At 40.0% G+C, this 17713-nt stretch overlaps 1 protein-coding gene across 9 annotated transcripts in view; it reads right to left on the bottom strand.

Moving 5' to 3' along the window:
* The window catches only part of KCNMA1 (potassium calcium-activated channel subfamily M alpha 1), a 410790-nt gene that overhangs the window by 297586 nt on the left and 95491 nt on the right, over positions 1 to 17713 (bottom strand). For all 9 annotated transcript variants that reach the window (XM_030568831.1, XM_030568832.1, XM_030568835.1 and 6 more), the window contains exons 2-3: positions 4621 to 4714; positions 1247 to 1355 (exon numbers count right to left, since the gene is read on the bottom strand). In XM_030568831.1, the coding sequence (XP_030424691.1) occupies positions 1247 to 1355; positions 4621 to 4662 (151 nt within the window). In that variant the 5' untranslated portion in view covers positions 4663 to 4714. The remainder of the gene's footprint in view (positions 1 to 1246; positions 1356 to 4620; positions 4715 to 17713) is intronic.

Below are 17713 nucleotides of genomic sequence, written 5' to 3'. Positions count from 1 at the left end.
AAGATTCCATCAATTAATTTGATCTGCTGTGTCACATTGCACATGCTAAATATGTTTGAGCAACATATATTCGCTCAGACATCTCTGATGCTGCCTCACTGTCATTGACCAACTACTGTGATGTCATTCAGGTTGCTGGCTTCCAGGTTGCAAATGTCTGTAAACTACCAAGTGTGAACTGGGAACAGCCAGTCTTAACCACTCTCACTCAACCCAGCTGTTTATGTGGATGAATTCAACAGCCAACACACTCACTGTGGTTACTCAGAGCCAGATGCAGACAACGAACAACTGGTGGAGTGGGCCTCAAACAACCACCTTGTTCTCATCCATGACCCAAAACAATGGGGTACATTTCACTCAGATTCTCTATAAACACATGCACTCCTGATGCATGTGGTTTATCACAGAGCAAAGTGGGAATTGTGTGTGGGGGGATGTCCCTTTGTTAAAAGTAATGATAACTATAACTGCATTCACTCCAATGGGAGCTTTGCCTGAATAAATACTTCAGGATTTGAACTAAAGAGGAAACCTGTATTTTGTATTAAGGATAGAAGAGCTTCCAAATAGTATGTTGGCACACATTAATTCCATTAATATTTCTCTCTTGCCATCTCTGCTTTATTCCCCTTTATCTCTCTGAGTATTTCTTTTTAACCCTGACTGCTCGGCTTCATTTTGTGCCCTCTGTTTTCACTCAACACCTTATTATTCTCTCCACACCCTCGACCCCCAACAGTCTTTCCTAAGCAAAAGGTGAGACCAATATCATTGGAATCTTTCCCATTGTTCAACTGAGTTGGGCCAGACCAGTTCAAGTTTTAACTGTTTTTTATTTCATTGTTGTATAGGTCCGTGATTATTCACGGCAATGAAGATCTATAAATGAATGCTTTGGATTATCTGCCCAGGTTGTGAGCAGTGGCAATTAAATCTAACTTACCTTTTCAAAAAGCAGCCTAATTTCAGATGCTTCTCCTTTCAAGCTGGTGTTCACTGCCATGCAAAAGTCACACCTCACAACCTCTCTTAGGAAATTGCATTTATGTATCAAGAGCAAAGTGGACGTGGTAAATGTCCCATGCAATAAAACCCACCTGTCTGCTGAAATAGACAGCTCGCAAAGACAACATCTGTTACATTCCTTCACTGGGGTGCAGGACGAAGAACTGCTCTGTCAAACTGGGGCCCAGTGTGTTTGTTTTGATATCAGCCATTTAAAAATGAAAAGCAATTTACTTACCAAGCCAACTTCTGTTTAAATACACTGACACAACCTGGAGGGACTGTGAAGAATCTACTACCGAGTTAACTTCCAGCCAAAACCACAACTTGTCATTGGCAGCAATGAACTAGAAAAAGAAAAGGGGAGAGAATCAATTTATAAGCATGTCGATACATCTGTGTGCAATAGTCTCCTTTCTGAAGATTAAGTTCCGGTTTTACTTTAGGAGTTAGTGGAGCAACATTTGGTATCCTCAGATCAATCACAACTAGACAGTGGTTTTATCTGGACGATAAAAATATTACCTGAAAACATTACTTGGCAACACTAAATTGACAATGGGAGGGCCATATGTCAAGTAGAGAAATGAAGAACATTTATGCATTGAGTTCTCAAACCTGTTGCAAGGAGACAGATTCAACAAATCATTCATTTAGCAAGACTATTTCAGGTAATCTTTTTTTATAAAGTCACCAGGGGCTAGGGGGTGTGGGGGAGAAATCAGATTTCCACCATCACCTCTACTCAAGTATTCTGAGTATTTGACAGCTGGCACACCCATGTGTTTGGTATCGATTTTTTCCTGGCATTTTTATGATCTCAGCAGAATCATATGTGCTATGTGGGTGATTTTAATGTTCCCTTTTAGGAACTGCCATGCAAAAATTGGTTTAAGGGTAGACACCAAACTCAGATATACATCCAAGACATTCTTTCATTTAGTTAGAGAAATCAGGAATCTACTCCAGCTAGCTCTTGAACGCTGGACTATCAGATACAAAAGCAGTATCTTTAATACTTCAGTTGAAAGCTAAAAGCAGTGTCCATCAACCTTCACTGATATTACACTTTACCATATAATTAATTCTCAAGCCCATGATTCCTACCTGCCAGGACCACTTCAGAACTTTGTTTTACATAAGGTAATACATGCTGTATACCAATTGCATTATAACTCCAGAGAGATTATTAGAAAAGGGCAAGTAGTAATAACAATATGATTAATGTCCCACCCATAAAAAGGCCCCTCATGTTTATAAGATGAAAAATATTTCTATACTCACGAACTCACATTAAAATAATTAAACAGACACCTGATTACTCAATTAACATCAAAGGTCTGGCACGAAAATATAACAAGGAGATACTGAGTTTAGGCTAAAACTCAACATAACTACGTTGGGCCAGGGTGTCCCAGACACATTGAGATTTTAGGAAGATATACACAGAAATATTTAGGCACAATGGAATTGGTTCTTATCAGAATTTTAGCCTCCCATAACTCAGAAATCCCTTGCTTTCAGAAATCAAGTCAAACTGTAAATGAGACTTCATTCAAATGCAGTTTGTTGTTTGCAAAAGTCCCTGGTTTTACTATAATGGTATTGAATACAAATGCTATGAAAGTATGGTGAAGGTAATTCATTTAAATAATTAATAACTCTCAAACAAATTCCATAAATGCAGCAGGATCAACTCCTGGGGGTAATCCTTATCATGCTTCAAGTGTTTGCATGCCATCAGTAAGGTACTTGGCAATATTTTGTGCCTCCCAAAGCTGTGATTAGCTCTTGAAAACCATAGCTCTATCACGTCTTATTGCCTGACTATCTGGTAATTCATTTAATTTGTGTTTTGTCTTCATTAGTAGTTTGAGAGCTTCTATTTCTTGGTTGCAGCAAACTTGGATGCCAGCTGACTAAGAATTTACATAGCATGCATGTGTTTGGACACATATCTTCTAGAGCTGTAGATATAGGAATATTTATATGATCGTAAGTTGCATTTCATTATTTCAGGGGAAAGAGATGGACAAGAGTACAGTTAAATAATGTTTCTTCAAATAACTTAACTTGTCAGTAAGTCTTCACAAAAGCACTTTAGCCCGTCAGACTATACTGAAAGAACTTCAGGTAGGAAATAATTGTTATGTATCTAGCAAATTCACTACTGAGCCAATTCTGCCACCTTATTCAAGTTGAGTAAAAACATATTCCATACTCAGTGTAAATCAGCATGGGTAATACATGCATAAATTATTTCTGTGTGCAAAATGTGTCACAGGACCTAAAAAGAGATTAGGACACCTCTGAATTTGTAGTTGCTGGCAATTTACAGGTACCGTGCATTGAATCTGTTCTGAGAAGGAGTCAGAATATCTTGATGGTATAGTGGTCACTTTTAAAAACCTAAAATAACCATATCTTAGTAACTGGTATACATTCTATTATGTATTTGTGATACAGAATACGTGAAGTATAGATAATACTTCAAATACTGAGATGATCTAATCTATTTATCAAAGGGCTAATGACTGTAGCTAGTCTGGGTCAAATTGATCAGATAAAATAACAACCCAACCCAGACCTTTCGTTCAAATCACAAACCACATTTTTTACTGGTTCCTAAAACGTTGGTAAACTTTTTCTTAATGTTGTATTCTCAGACACTGCTGCACTTCCAGGTTCTGAGAAGAAACAAAAGCAGAAATGCCAAAATACCAAAACACTGTGTGAACCAGAAACAGGATATGGAGGAAAGCTCATCACAGCATGTTTAAAAGAGTTCCAGCCCTTTTGCAGACTTTCTAACCTTTCAGGTTCTCCTATCAGCATTAGTGGCCATGTGGTCCTTGAAAACTTCCACTGCTCCTGCTCTCCCAACTAGCAACAGTAACATTAATTTCTAGTGCATAGCCCATTCCCCTGAATTTAGCAAAAAAACCCAGCATGCATTATGGGTTCAATTGGCCCAAATATTTATTTAAATGACTAGTGATTTTAGGTTCTTTGATTTTTGGATGCTCAACCTGATTCCCATTAAAGAGACCTGGTTCGAAGAAAGTGGGGAGAAGAGGCCAATGATACATTTTCAAAATAAAATTTTCTCTAAGAAATTAGCACTCAGACAGGTGCTAGCTTGACAGCCTCACAGACACATGATGCAGTAATGAACTTCCCCATACTACCTCACCGACCTGAAATTTGAACTGGAGCAAAGACATTGAGGAGCACAAGGGTAGTTCAATCACTTATCCTGAGATTGCCCACGGTGGGTGTTTAATGCCAGTGGTTGTGGCAGTTTTTGTGATGTAGACATCAATCCATTGGGAACTGGACTGAGACCAAATTCCACACAGGCCACTGAGCAGTATCAGAAGATAGTAGATTGGCAATAGTCTAGGTTGTCAGTTGCAATCCCCTTATCCATTCCCCTCATCACTGTTACTTAGAGGCTCTCAGTCCTGTGCCAAATCTTTACTTACAGGTCTCAGAAACCACATTAATTTCTTGCATTATGGCAAACGAAGAGTTAGGCAGCTGTCAAATAATCTCTGAGTACATCATTGCTTTCCCTCCCCTGAACCACACGACATAATTCAAGGTACTTACACGCAAGCCGAAGTAGAGTAGGAAGAACACGTTGAAAGCCATGTCTATCTGTAACGTGAAATCTTTGTAGAAATTCTGGCAGGATTCTATTGGGCTATTTGAAAAGAAAAAGAAATTGAATAAACTGGTGCATCAGAGTGCATGGAAAATGTCTTTTTCCCCACTTTGTTTTGATAAAAGCCTGATTTAAGAGCAACCATTTTGTTTTCCCACCCCCCGCAAAGTACAAGCAGGCATTTCCAAAAAGAACATTTAATCATTCAGTCAGTCACTCATTCATTCCTAGTGTTCACATGTTCAGGTAACTCCCTGAAAATAAACATGCAGACTCTTAAGGAAAGACAAGCAGGAGAATACCTTGGGATCACCCTAACTCCACATTAACCCTTAAGAACTGACTTCTTTTTATTGGATACACAACTACAAAGTTTAGGAACTAATCTAACAGGCACACAATTTCACTGATACATTAAACATTTCAAATTAATGTCATAATGTAAAACCTTAAAAACTGTAGTTGCTTATGAATACATCACCCATTAGCAACCTGGGGGAGTTTGCGTTGATAGGATTCCTTGTTTTTATAAAGAGTTTTTTTTACATGTCTAGATACATACTTTATGTACAGTACTATGACCTGACTAGGAAAGCAGTATAGCCCACTAGTAAAAATTAAACAACAACAAAATTGTGGAATTTGAAGCAGTGCTCTAAGGGTTAATTTCTGCATGCAGGTTAATTAATTACCTTTGTGTGTGCAAGCAGACATTGCACATTCTAGCATTTTATATTAAGAATAAGGTAGGTCCACTCCAAAGCATACTCTATACAAACTGGTACTTTATGGCATACTTAGATCTACAGGCTTGGAGAGCTAAGAAAGGAGACCTTTTCTATGGATATAATTAGTGATTTATTTTTGAAATTCCTAGATCAGATTAGGGAAGCCACAGAAAGCTCTTCAAGTTGCAGACCAAGGTAAACAGCATGTCCCAATATATATAGCAAATGATCTTTTAACCATCATAGTTTGTATAAGAGAAAGGGGAAAATATGCTTCCTAGCTGAAAGTTCTTGATCATTTAGAACCATGGAAAATACACTTTTAAGATAGAGATGCAGAATTTTCTTGGCTTCCCCAGTGCAAATAAATCACTGAGTGTAATACCAGTTAGTATAGTTGTACCTCTGCAAATATGATGCTGAATTGCTCAACAAGCAAGGTTCTATGCATTAATGATGTCAGTACCTAATTTAAGGCATAAAAGAAATTAGCTGGGCTACCAGGTCATTTTAACATGCAGTCAAGTTCTCTCCATTTCTTATATACATTACGGGTCAAACAAGTTAAGTACAGCATGCCCTCTCTTGACTTTAGATGCATAAAAATACGGCAAAAGTCTCCCTGACATACAATAACCTAGGGTTTGGAATCTGTATTCAAAATGTTTATAAAGAAATACTGTTTTGCTAAGATGTGAACATTATAAAACATACTACCTATATTATAGCTGAAAAACTGATTTACAAAAGCAGGCAGGCAGAAAGAAACAGCCAAAAATTAACTCATGGTATTAAAATTTGCATCCGACACTTTACTCATACAGATTTAGCTACAAAAAAGGAGAGGATATAAGCAGAGAACCAGTAAGTACATCTTGTGTGAGGGCATTTTCGAGAGCAAAAGATCTTGTTATAACAAGGCAGGATACACATTTGAGTCGCTATGTACCATAACAACAAAAATCAAAGGAAGTACAATAGAAACAGAAAAAATTATGCTGCACCAATACAGGGTCTGAAGACCTCTAGCTCTCAGTTACACCATTGCAAAATCAGTAGTAACTCCACTGAAATCAATGGACTTACACACAGGTGTAACACCAGACAAGAATAACCAGGCATATTATCTTCCCTTCCACTGCCATGTAGTGTTCAGCATGCTTGCTGTTGGAAAGAGTCAGCCAGATTGCAGTTAATGCCTGCATCTGTGTACCACTGTTCTTTCCATAAATCCCCAAGATTTTTACAGGTTAGCTAATGCTGACCATGGCTTCTCATGTTTCTACAAGCGCTTAGCAAAATGACCCTCTGATCCAGATTCAGGACTCTGGGTGTATCAAATATAAATACCACCACTATTACTCGTACCTCTCAAGTGTCCCTTATTTCAAGTCCTCATTTTAGTCCCCATATTACTTTCATTGCGCACAAATGTGGTGTCCTTTCACTTTTATTGTTGAAAATTATTTGTATCAGAAATCTAGGATTCATGGAAAGGATTTGACTTTCCTGAATGAATGATGTAAGGTTGGGTTTTTGTCATCCATGGTAACTTACCTTTGGGCCATGACACTTTGCTATGTTGCTCATGATACCACACCTAATCGTAACCAATTTCCTCCCCCATGCTATAGAAAATAGCATGTTACCACAGGTTCATTTTTTCTTGCCCAAGTCTATAAACAGTATATATCCCATGAAAAAGAAAAAAAAGCTGTACAAAAGAATTCACCATGGGGTCAGTCTAGGAGAATATGTCCAACAGCTCAGCATGGAAATCCTGAAGGAACCAGGGATAACCACTCTTTCTGTTTCTCTTCAGCCAATAAAACATTAAGGTGTATCTTTTCAGTCTAATATGCAGAAAGTATCAGACTTGAAACTCCCATTAACAACATGGGAGCTGCACTTATCTCCCTGTACTTCAAGTGGAAAATATAACCCCAGAGTTTCTGCTGCATTTTTTTTTAGAAACAAAACATTTTGGTCAGCTCATACTAAAGGCTCCATTCTCCCCTCTGTACCTGGGTGGGATTCATATTTCCAGGAGGCATTAGATCATGCTAGAATTATATCTATTACACTGGAGGTTTTTTTTATGAATATAAAAAACTCCATACAGAATATTTTAATATAGTGGAACTGAACAACGGCATACTTAATTTTCTACTCACTGACACAGGTGTAAATCAAGAGACTGGCAGGACTTGAGATTCATTCTCAATGGCAGAATGTAACCCCATCACATCTGAACTACTTTTGTCATTCTAATTGTAACATTTATCTGCTCCCAAAAAGCCTGGCTCTGTTATGCTGATCTGAAGATAGTTCCAAGAAACCAGCAACATCAGAAGCAGCTATGGCTCACTGACTCTTCAGAACAGACACACACAGCATCCGTTTGACATTACACAGGGACATGCTGCTGACAATTTACCAAGGGGCTCTGTAAGCAGTTGCACTCACTGCTGTAGCACCCACTGGTGTCAGAGCATGGCACTGCAGGGTCTTCTTCTCTAGTTCCTGCCATTAACCACTCCTTTGGCCCTATAATGGCCTGTCTCTGACTACATCTTCCATAGGCCAGCCCCACAGCCAGGTCACCTCATTCCAGCTCTGTCCCTTTCTGCAGTAACAAAAGAATCCACACCAATATCCAAACAGAATATCCTTCTGCCTCTCTTGTGCTACACTGAAATTCCATGCTTTGCAGATCCCAACTCCCAGGCATTGGAGAGTTGTATTTTGCTCCTTTGGCAAAGCACTGCCCTCCCAGGGCTTACTCCCTGAAGGTCTCTCCCCCTCGCAGTTTTTCCCATTGCCTCCCCCCTCCTCCTTAGGGGAGCTGGCAGCTTTCTCTGGTACCTCCCTGTTCCTAACAGACCCTATCCCAAGGCCTCCACAGGAACCTGACCTGTTCCCTGTTCTCCACATAGAGGGCTTCCTTGACCACGGGTTGCTATGCGAGGAAGGAATGCTAGGCAGAGATGGTGTTCGCCTTTCAAGGAGAGAAAAGACCCTATTTGCACACAGACTGGCTAACCTAGTGAAGAGGGCTTTAAACTAGGTTCGACAGGGACAGGTGAGCAAAGCCCACAGGTAAGTGGGGAACATGAAGACCTGGGAGATGGGTCGGAAACAAGAGGGAGTGTGGGCTATAATGGCAGAGAGAAAGGAGGGTCAGGGCAAAACTGGGAGGCAAGATCAAACCAGTATCTTAGATGCCTATATACAAATGCGAGAAGTATGCGTAATAAGCAGGAAGAACTGGAAGTGCTAATAAATAAATACAACTATGACATTGTTGGCATCACTGAAACTTGGTGGGATAATACACGATTGGAATGTTGGTGTGGATGGGTATAGTTTGCTCAGGAAGGATAGACAGGGGAAAAAGGGAGGAGGTGTTGCCTTATATATTAAAAACATACACACTTGGACTGAGGTGGAGATGGATATAGGAGACCAAAGTTGAGAGTCTCTGGGTTAGGATAAAAAGGGTAAAAAACAAGGGTGATGTCATGCTAGGAGTCTACTACAGGCCACCTAACCAGGTGGAAGAGGTGGATGAGGCTTTTTTTAAACAACTAACAAAATCATCCAAAGCCCAAGATTTGGTGGCGATGGGGGACTTCAACTATCCAGATATATGTTGGGAAAATAACACCGCGGGGCACAGACTATCCAATAAGTTCCTGGACTGCATTGCAGACAACTTTTATTTCAGAAGGTTCACAAAGCTACTGGGGGAAGCTGTTCTAGACCTGATTTTAACAAACAGGGAGGAACTCGTTGAGAATTTGAAAGTAGAAGGAAGCTTGGGTGAAAGTGATCATGAAATCATAGAGTTTGCAATTCTAAAGAAGGGTAGAAGAGAGTACAGCAAAATAGAGACAATGGATTTCAGGAAGGCAGGATTTTGGTAAGCTCAGAGAGCTGATAGGTAAGGTCCCATGGGAATCAAGACTGAGGGGAAAAACAACTGAGGAGAGTTGGCAGTGTTTTCAAAGGGACACTATTAAGGGCCCAAAAGCAAGCTATTCCGATGGTAGGAAAGATAGAAAATGTGGCAAAAGACCACCTTGGCTTAACCATGAGATCTTGCATGACCTACAAAATAAAAAGGAGTTATATAAAAAATGGAAACTAGGTCAGATTACAAAGGATGAATATAGGCAAACAACACAGGAATGCAGGGGCAAGATTAGGAAAGGCAAAGGCACAAAATGAGCTCAAACTAGCTATGGGAATAAAGGGAAACAAGAAGACTTTTTATCAATACATTAGAAGCAAGAGGAAGACCAAGGACAGGGTGGGCCCACTGCTCAGTGAGGAGGGAGAAACAGTAACAGGAAACTTGGAAATGGCAGAGATGCTTAATGACTTCTTTGTTTCGGTCTTCACTGAGAAGTCTGAAGGAATGTCTAACATAGTGAATGCTTATGGGAAGGGGGTAGGTTTAGAAGATAAAATAAAAAAAGAGCAAGTTAAAAATCACTTAGAAAAGTTAGATGCCTGCAAGTCACCAGGGCCTGATGAAATGCATCCTAGAATACTCAAGGAGTTAATAGAGGAGGTATCTGAGCCTCTAGCTATTATCTTTGGAAAGTCATGGGAGACGGGAGAGATTCCAGAAGACTGGAAAAGGGCAAATATAGTGCCCATCTATAAAAAGGAAATAAAAACAACCCAGGAAACTACAGACCAGTTAGTTTAACTTCTGTGCCAGGGAAGATAATGGAGCAGGTAATTAAAGAAATCATCTGCAAACACTTGGAAGGTGGTAAGGCGATAGGGAACAGCCAACATGGATTTGTAAAGAACAAATCGTGTCAAACCAATCTGATAGCTTTCTTGATAGGCTAACGAGCCTTGTGGATAAGGGAGAAGCGGCGGATGTGGTATACCTAGACTTTAGTAAGGCATTTGATATGGTCTCGCATGATATCCTTATCGATAAACTAGGTAAATACAATTTAGATGGGGCTACTATAAGGTGGGTCACAACTGGCTGGATAACCGTACTCAGAGAGTAGTTATTAATGGCTCCCAATCCTGCTGGAAAGATATAACAAGTGGGGTTCCGCAGGGGTCTGTTTTGGGACCAGCTCTGTTCAATATCTTCATCAACGACTTAGATGTTGGCATAGAAAGTACGCTTATTAAGTTTGCGGACAATACCAAACTGGGAGGGATTGCAACTGCTTTGGAGGACAGGGTCAAATTCAAAATGATCTGGACAAATTGGAGAAATGGTCTGAGGTAAACCAGATGAAGTTCAATAAAGACAAATGTAAAGTGCTCCACTTAGGAAGAACAATCAGTTTCACACGTACAGAAATGGGAAGAGACTGTCTAGGAAGGAGTATAGCAGAAAGAGATCTAGGGGCACAGTGGACCACAAGCTAATATGAGTCAACAGTGTGATACTGTTGCAAAAAAAGCAAACGTGATTCTGGGATGCATTAACAGATTGTTTGTAAACAAGACATAGAAGTCATTCTTCCGCTCTACTCTGCGCTGGTTAGGCCTCAGTTGGAGTATTGTGTCCAGTTCTGGGCACCGCATTTCAAGAAAGATGTGGAGAAATTGGAGAGGATCCAGAGAAGAGCAACAAGAATGATTAAAGGTCTTGAGAACATGACCTATGAAGGAAGGCTGAAAGAATGGGTTTATTTAGTTTGAAAAAGAGAAGACAGAGGGGACATGATAGCAGTTTCAGGTATTAAAAGGGTGGCATTCGGAGGAGGGAGAAACTTGTTCACCTTAGCCTCTAATGATAGAACAGAAGCAATGGGCTTAAAACTGCAGCAAGGGAGATTTAGGTTAGACATCAGGAAAAAGTTCCTAACTGCAGGGTAGTTAAACACTGAATAAAATTGCCTAGAGAGGTTGTAGAATCTCCATCTCTGAGATATTTAGGAGTAGGTTAGATAAATGTCTATCAGGATGGTCTAAGACGGTATTTGGTCCTGCCATGAGGGCAGGGGGACTGGACTTGATGACCTCTCGAGGTCCCTTCCAGTCCTAGAGTGTAATGAATCTATGAATCCTGCCTTCACCAGGCTCTTCTCAGAGACAGTGCTTACCTTGTTCACCTTCCTTCACTGAGCTCTTTTCCCATTCTGTGTAGTCCTCCCTGACCCATTCACAGCTGGGACCACTGGTTGTAATTAAATCCCCTGATCGTATCAGTTGGGAGATAATTTACTGTCTCACAGGCAAGGCAGAGCACACTCCTCAAAGGGGCCAGGCAGCCTGTGACAGGACCCAATTGCTTCCCACACCATTTGCCTGTAATAAACTTTGTGTACAGAAAACACACATGCTACAGACAAGAGAGTTGTGAAAACTGGTGGATCTATCCAAAAGGGAATGTTCATATGAAAGTGCACATTGCTCGGAATTGTTTGTACTGTGTTACCAGAAATAGTGATAGGCTGCGTATGTGGAGAGTATAGCAGTGTTCACCTTGAATAATTTGAAGTCGTAAATATCTGGTTTGACAGGCTTAGAGTATCTTCTCTCTCACCCCCTACCCCCCTATTTGGTTCACTCTACCAAAATTTTTGTTCTGCAGAGGTATTTATGTTATAATAACTTGCTCGGCAGATGTACGGTTACAGGGCCCACAAATAAGGCATCTACACCAGAGACCAAACCACTAACCCTGAACCTAATTTCAATTGACATCAACATTTAATAAGGGGCTCCCAGGAGCCCCCCAAATCCCCTGCAACTCAACACTTATCACAAAGTTGGGGGTGGAATGTAGCATACCTCGTTAAATGGAGAATAAAAGACTAAATCTGGGCTTATCTTTTACTTACTTCCACAAGAACCAGGGATTTCCTTATTTTCACTCTCATATTCACTTTCCTCTGATTTGGGAGCCCTGACAAGAGACTATTACTCTGTGCCTGTTCTTAGATCACTTATTCCCCTTTGGGCTGGAGGGGGAGGAGTAAAAAATTCTAATGCTAAAGGCTTTTTGGGTAGACATGGGGGCCTGCAAGTTGTGTAGAAGCATGAAGCCTCACGAGAAAAGGCTTAGTATTGTCTGGTTTCCAGCCAGGTTGGAAATACCACAAGAATTTCCATTTTCCCAGTATTTCAGTGCTTGATTGAAAGCCATGGACCCCATGTTTTATCCACATGACAGGTAAAATATGGGAATGATCAGTGCATGCTCCATCATGATGCTACTGCACTGTTGCTTAGCCATGTCCTAGGAAGACTATATGTCTCTTTGCGGAAACAGCCAATCGTGATGACTTTTTGGGGGGGTGTTTTTGTGAGGTAGATACCTACTGAATGACAGTAGCAGTTGATCACCCCAACCCAGGCCAAATTGAAACTGGTGTTCTCTCTCTCATTACTAAATCTCCCTTATATCTGTGTCTGGGATGGGTCTTTTTAGAGGGATGAGTTCTGCCAGCTGTTAGGTTAAACGGCTAGTTACATTTTATTTTTTGTTCTTGTAATTTGTGGCATAGGCACCTAGACAGGTGCCCATTTTTGGTTTTGTACAAGTCCAAAGAATACAGAAAGAAATAGTGAACTTTAAAACAATACAAATAAAAAGTACTCAAGTTTTTAGCTTTCAAGGCATATTTAACTAATTTATATTTGTAAAACACTTTAAAGATGAAGACTGCTATGTATAACCCAGAGAGATCAATATTAATGCAACAACTGAGTGAACAGTGCAACACAATTGCAAAAAAAGCAAACATCATTCTCGGATGTATTAGCTTGAGCATTGTAAGCTAGAAACAAGAAGTAATTCTTCTGCTCTATTCCATGCTGATTAGGCCTCAGTTGGAGTATTGTGTCCCGCTCTGGGCACCACATTTCAGGAAAGATGTGGACAAACTGGAGAAAGTCCAGAGAAGAGCAACAAAAATGATTAAAGATCTAGAAAACATGATCTATGAGAGAAGATTAAACAATCCTATTTTTTTCACTCTGGAGAAAACTAAGAGGAGACATAACAATTTTCAAGTACATAAATGGTTGTTAAAAGGAGGCGAGGGAAAAATTGTTCTCCTTAACCTCTGAAGATAGGACAAGAAGCAATGGGCTTAAATTGCAGGGCGGTTTAAGTTGGACATTAGAAAAAACTTCCAACTGTCAGGTCAGGGATCATCTAGAATCTAGACTCTAGATAATGCTGAGTCCTGGCATGAGTGCAGAGAACTGGACTAGACAGCCTCTCGAGGTCCCTTCCAGTTCTATGATTCTATGATCTCTGCCCACTGATATCGTTATTTACTATTCTAAGAATAGGAAACAAACTGATCCAAGTTATTGTAATGTGACCATCGATCATTATTGTAATTAGTAACATATTTCAAATTCTGTGTCTTTGGATGTTAAATATAGCTACTAGAGCATGCAGCAATAGGGGAAAAGATGGAGGAAAGCCATTGCATATTGTAACTAACACCTACCTAGAATCCATATGACAGGTTTGGCTTGGAAGGAAAGTTTTCTTGCTAACTGTAGCTGAGGTATGCTCTCTGGCACACCACATTTTATTTGTCAATATTAGTGGATTAGACAAAAGTAAGAAATGTTTCACTTGGACCTAAACAAAGTGATTAAGAGATCTAGTATGACCCCAATGAGCAGCAGCATGACAGCTGAGTAATGGCACAGACTGAGGCCTGGGGAGATTTGATTTTACTCAAGAATTAAAAGAATCCTGGTATTACCTCATTGGAGGTCATTCATTTCACCTCTCCTCTTCTTTCCACTTCCCTTTAAGAGTTGCATACACTGGCACAGGGCTGCAAAGTTTGGGTTGCAAGAAATAATTACTCGCTTATGAAATGTACTTTTTAAAAATTATATTGGTATTATGGGAACCATTTCTCAGAGGTGCTGAACTCCCCCAATTCCCATTACAAAACATAGGCCTGATTCTGCAAGACTTTTAACACCACATACATTTGGAAGAAGTTTCCACCTGACAATGTCCCCTTAAAGTCCTTTTATACATTTTTGGGGAGACGGGGTTAAGGTGGTTCGTTTTAAGGTTTGGGCTGGGGTTTTTTTGTTTTTGTTTTTGTTTTTCCTGTGTTTCAGTGACACAATATAAACATGAAACTAGGCCAAAGACAACAAGTATCATATATGAGAACAGAAGTTAATCTGAAGAAGTGTGTCTTCTTTTACTCTTACCCTGGATAGCTTCACTTACCCTGGAGAAGAATGACTACCTAGCAAAGACAAGCACATAACAAAAGACAAGAACCCACTTTACAGTTATAAAAATGGACTCCTAGCAAGCAAATTTTACATCCTAGTGTAGTAAATACCATAATTGAAACAAATCAGAGGGAGACACTCAGTAAGAATGTAAAGTGTTGGACAGCCACGGAGAGTAATAAGGGACATGACAGGTTTGTTTGTTTCCTTTTTTTTTTTTTAATTCAAGTGCCTTTCATTTACTAACCATGTTTTCTGGACCAAGCAAAGTTCCTTAATTGAAAAGCAAACATTGCTTTCCTGCAACACATATATTGATCTATTCTAAATGCAAGCCAGTTAGTTAAGTGGCTACGTTTGGAAACCTTCACTTTAAAGCCTGACATTGATAATTTCTCCAGCACCCAAAGGCTTTTAATTATTTCTCTGATGGACCAACACGATATGGCCAAATAACTGGCAATGTCTCCTTATTGATGGTGCTTTTAGATGGCACTACAAAGGATATGTAGGAAGGGGTTGCTTTCTGTCAAAAGGAACACTTGCCATTTGGATCAGAACAATATTTTAAAACAGAGGAAAGAGAGGACCCACCATACCACGAATGATACATACTGGTATCTATGAGCAATGTAGCAGCCCCTAGGACTGGGATCCATTGAACAAAACGTTCACATGATAAAAGCTTAGGGCTATACATTTACAAGAGTTATCTTCCTCTTGTTCATCCTCTAAGATTAACCATAAATGAAGCACACTTTTTCTGTGACACAACCTTTTATCCTAAGAACCAATTATTGCTGTTTTTAATTTATAAACTCATGGTCAGACTCTCATCTCATTCATTCCAGTGTAAATCTGGAGTAAGTCCACTAAAGATCATGGGAGAACTCTATTCTCCACGCTGTCCAAGCAGAGAGCAGAATCTGGCCCTGGGTTGAACAGAAGTGTATTTAGGACTGTGGTAATGGATGTGTTTATTTCTATGTTACAGTATTTTCCCTGATTCAATGCAGGGAGCTAAAATTTAACCCAGTTAGTAAAAGAGGCCCAAATTATGGTCCAGCTGAATTCCAAGGGGGTTTTGACACCTATGCTCCTTATCCTTCCTTCATCCCTTGCCACTGATGTTGAGACACTAACATTCTCACGTTCTCCAAGCTCGAATCCCTAGGCTACATTTTTGAATCCTCCCCCTTCCGTTTCTTGCTATTGCCAAATCCTGCTGTTTCTTTTTTACACAACAGATTTTTGCCCCCACAGCTAGACACTGCCATGGCCTTGATGTCTCTCCCACCTGGGTTATGCAGCTTCCTTCTCTCTGGAGGAAGATATTTCTCATTTCTCTCCACTCCAGTCCTCTCAGAGTGTTTCAGCTGAATCGTATTTCATGCCTACCACTTGGACCTTCTCACTCTCCTCTTTGAATCTTTCCACTGGCTCCTCATTGCCTAATGAATAACATTTAAGTTTCTCTTTCCCACCTTAAAGACTACACAGTTCTGCCTCATACTAACATTTCTGCTTTTATCTTTTCCAGTCTGCTTCCCCACAACTGGAATGGCCTACAGTATCTCATTCCTCCCTTGTGTGATTCAAATTCCTCTTAAAAATCCATTAATGCCTGGATGCTCAAACACTAATCCAAACTTCTGCATTACACCATCATTTGATGCCTTTACTCACCCAATTTAAAAAAAAAATAAATCAACAAACATATTTTGGGTCTCCCGTGTGTTTTTGACTACATCTACAATTGACTTTATGTCAATTGCAGGCTTCTTGAGACAGATCCTGTCTCCTCTGCTCCACAAGAAAACAAAGCAAGATCCTGTCTTTATTTCCCTTTCCTAACATAACATCCCCTTCTAGCATTTATAGTTTGGCACAGTACAAACTGGCACTAGAAATATATCCTTCTAGTTCTACCCTGATTAAAAAAATACATTTCAACTCATCTCCTCTGCAGCACTATTACAATATGTTACCAAGTTCTCAGGGCATTGGGAAAGCCTGACTGACTTCTGGAAATTTCTTCTAGGTGAAACAAATGTCGTTTTTCACCTTAATATAACAAATAAAGATGTAGAAACAATAATGCCATCAGGAAAAAAACAAAACAAAACATGATTGTTAATAAATAAATCCATATTACTGAGTGTACCTCTGGTCATCTTCTTGAAATCAAGGCCAAACCACACATCTTTGCTTCATGTTCTTTCACCCATATCACTCAAAGAGGCCATTCTTATGCTAAACCAGTATGCATAGAATTAGTTTATCTGGTGGACCTGAGTTTCGATAACAAAGCAGTGTTTTATCAGCAAACAGACTAACAAAACTATCAGTTTTTAGGGTTTAGTGGTTAAATTCTGCCCACTATAAATTTACTTCAGCTGAGTTGAGTAAATGAAGAGACAAATTTGGCACTTAAAAAATAAATCAAAACATGAATGGGCAAATTATGACTCCACGGTGGGCACAGTAGAGGAGAAAACACCGCAAACAGACTCTTGTGCTTTTTCCCTTTTATGGAGAGGGCTGAAACAATGCAGCAGCCAGCGTTCCCTATCGGGGCCACTATCTATTCACTGTCATGTTGCTCAGGCACTCCACTGGCTGCAAGTCATGGGATTCTCTTCGCCAAATTCCATGGTGACAAAGTCATGCAAGCTGCACGTTGGGTGTCAGAAAACAGATATAAATGGTAAAATGGTGTAACTTGGACTGATTCATCATTCTGGAAGTGTGTGACATAAATGCAGATTATATATCAAGAGGGATGAAACAGCTCCAGTGTGAAAAAACAGACTCCCAAACTTTATGTTGCACCAAATCCATACAGCCAAATTAAGCTGGTGTTTTCAGTGTAACATATAATACAGTACAAAGTCACTTACACTTGTTTTCTAACCATCTTATACTGGGTGCCTGATTCTCCTCTCACATGCATGAGTTTTCCATTGGTGTAACCATAGGCATGGGAAGTAGGGGTGTAGTGGGTGCTGCAACACACCAGGTTTTGAGCCTGGCATCGCAACCTCTGGCCTTGGGTCCCAGCTACTAGCCCCGCTGCTGCCCGGGGGGCTGTGCCAGC

This window comes from Gopherus evgoodei, chromosome 7 (genome assembly GCF_007399415.2).
Source record: "Gopherus evgoodei ecotype Sinaloan lineage chromosome 7, rGopEvg1_v1.p, whole genome shotgun sequence".
NCBI classification, from domain to species: Eukaryota; Metazoa; Chordata; order Testudines; family Testudinidae; genus Gopherus; species Gopherus evgoodei.
Note: the sequence above shows the minus strand (reverse complement) of the source record. Positions and strands in the feature narration are given on the sequence as shown.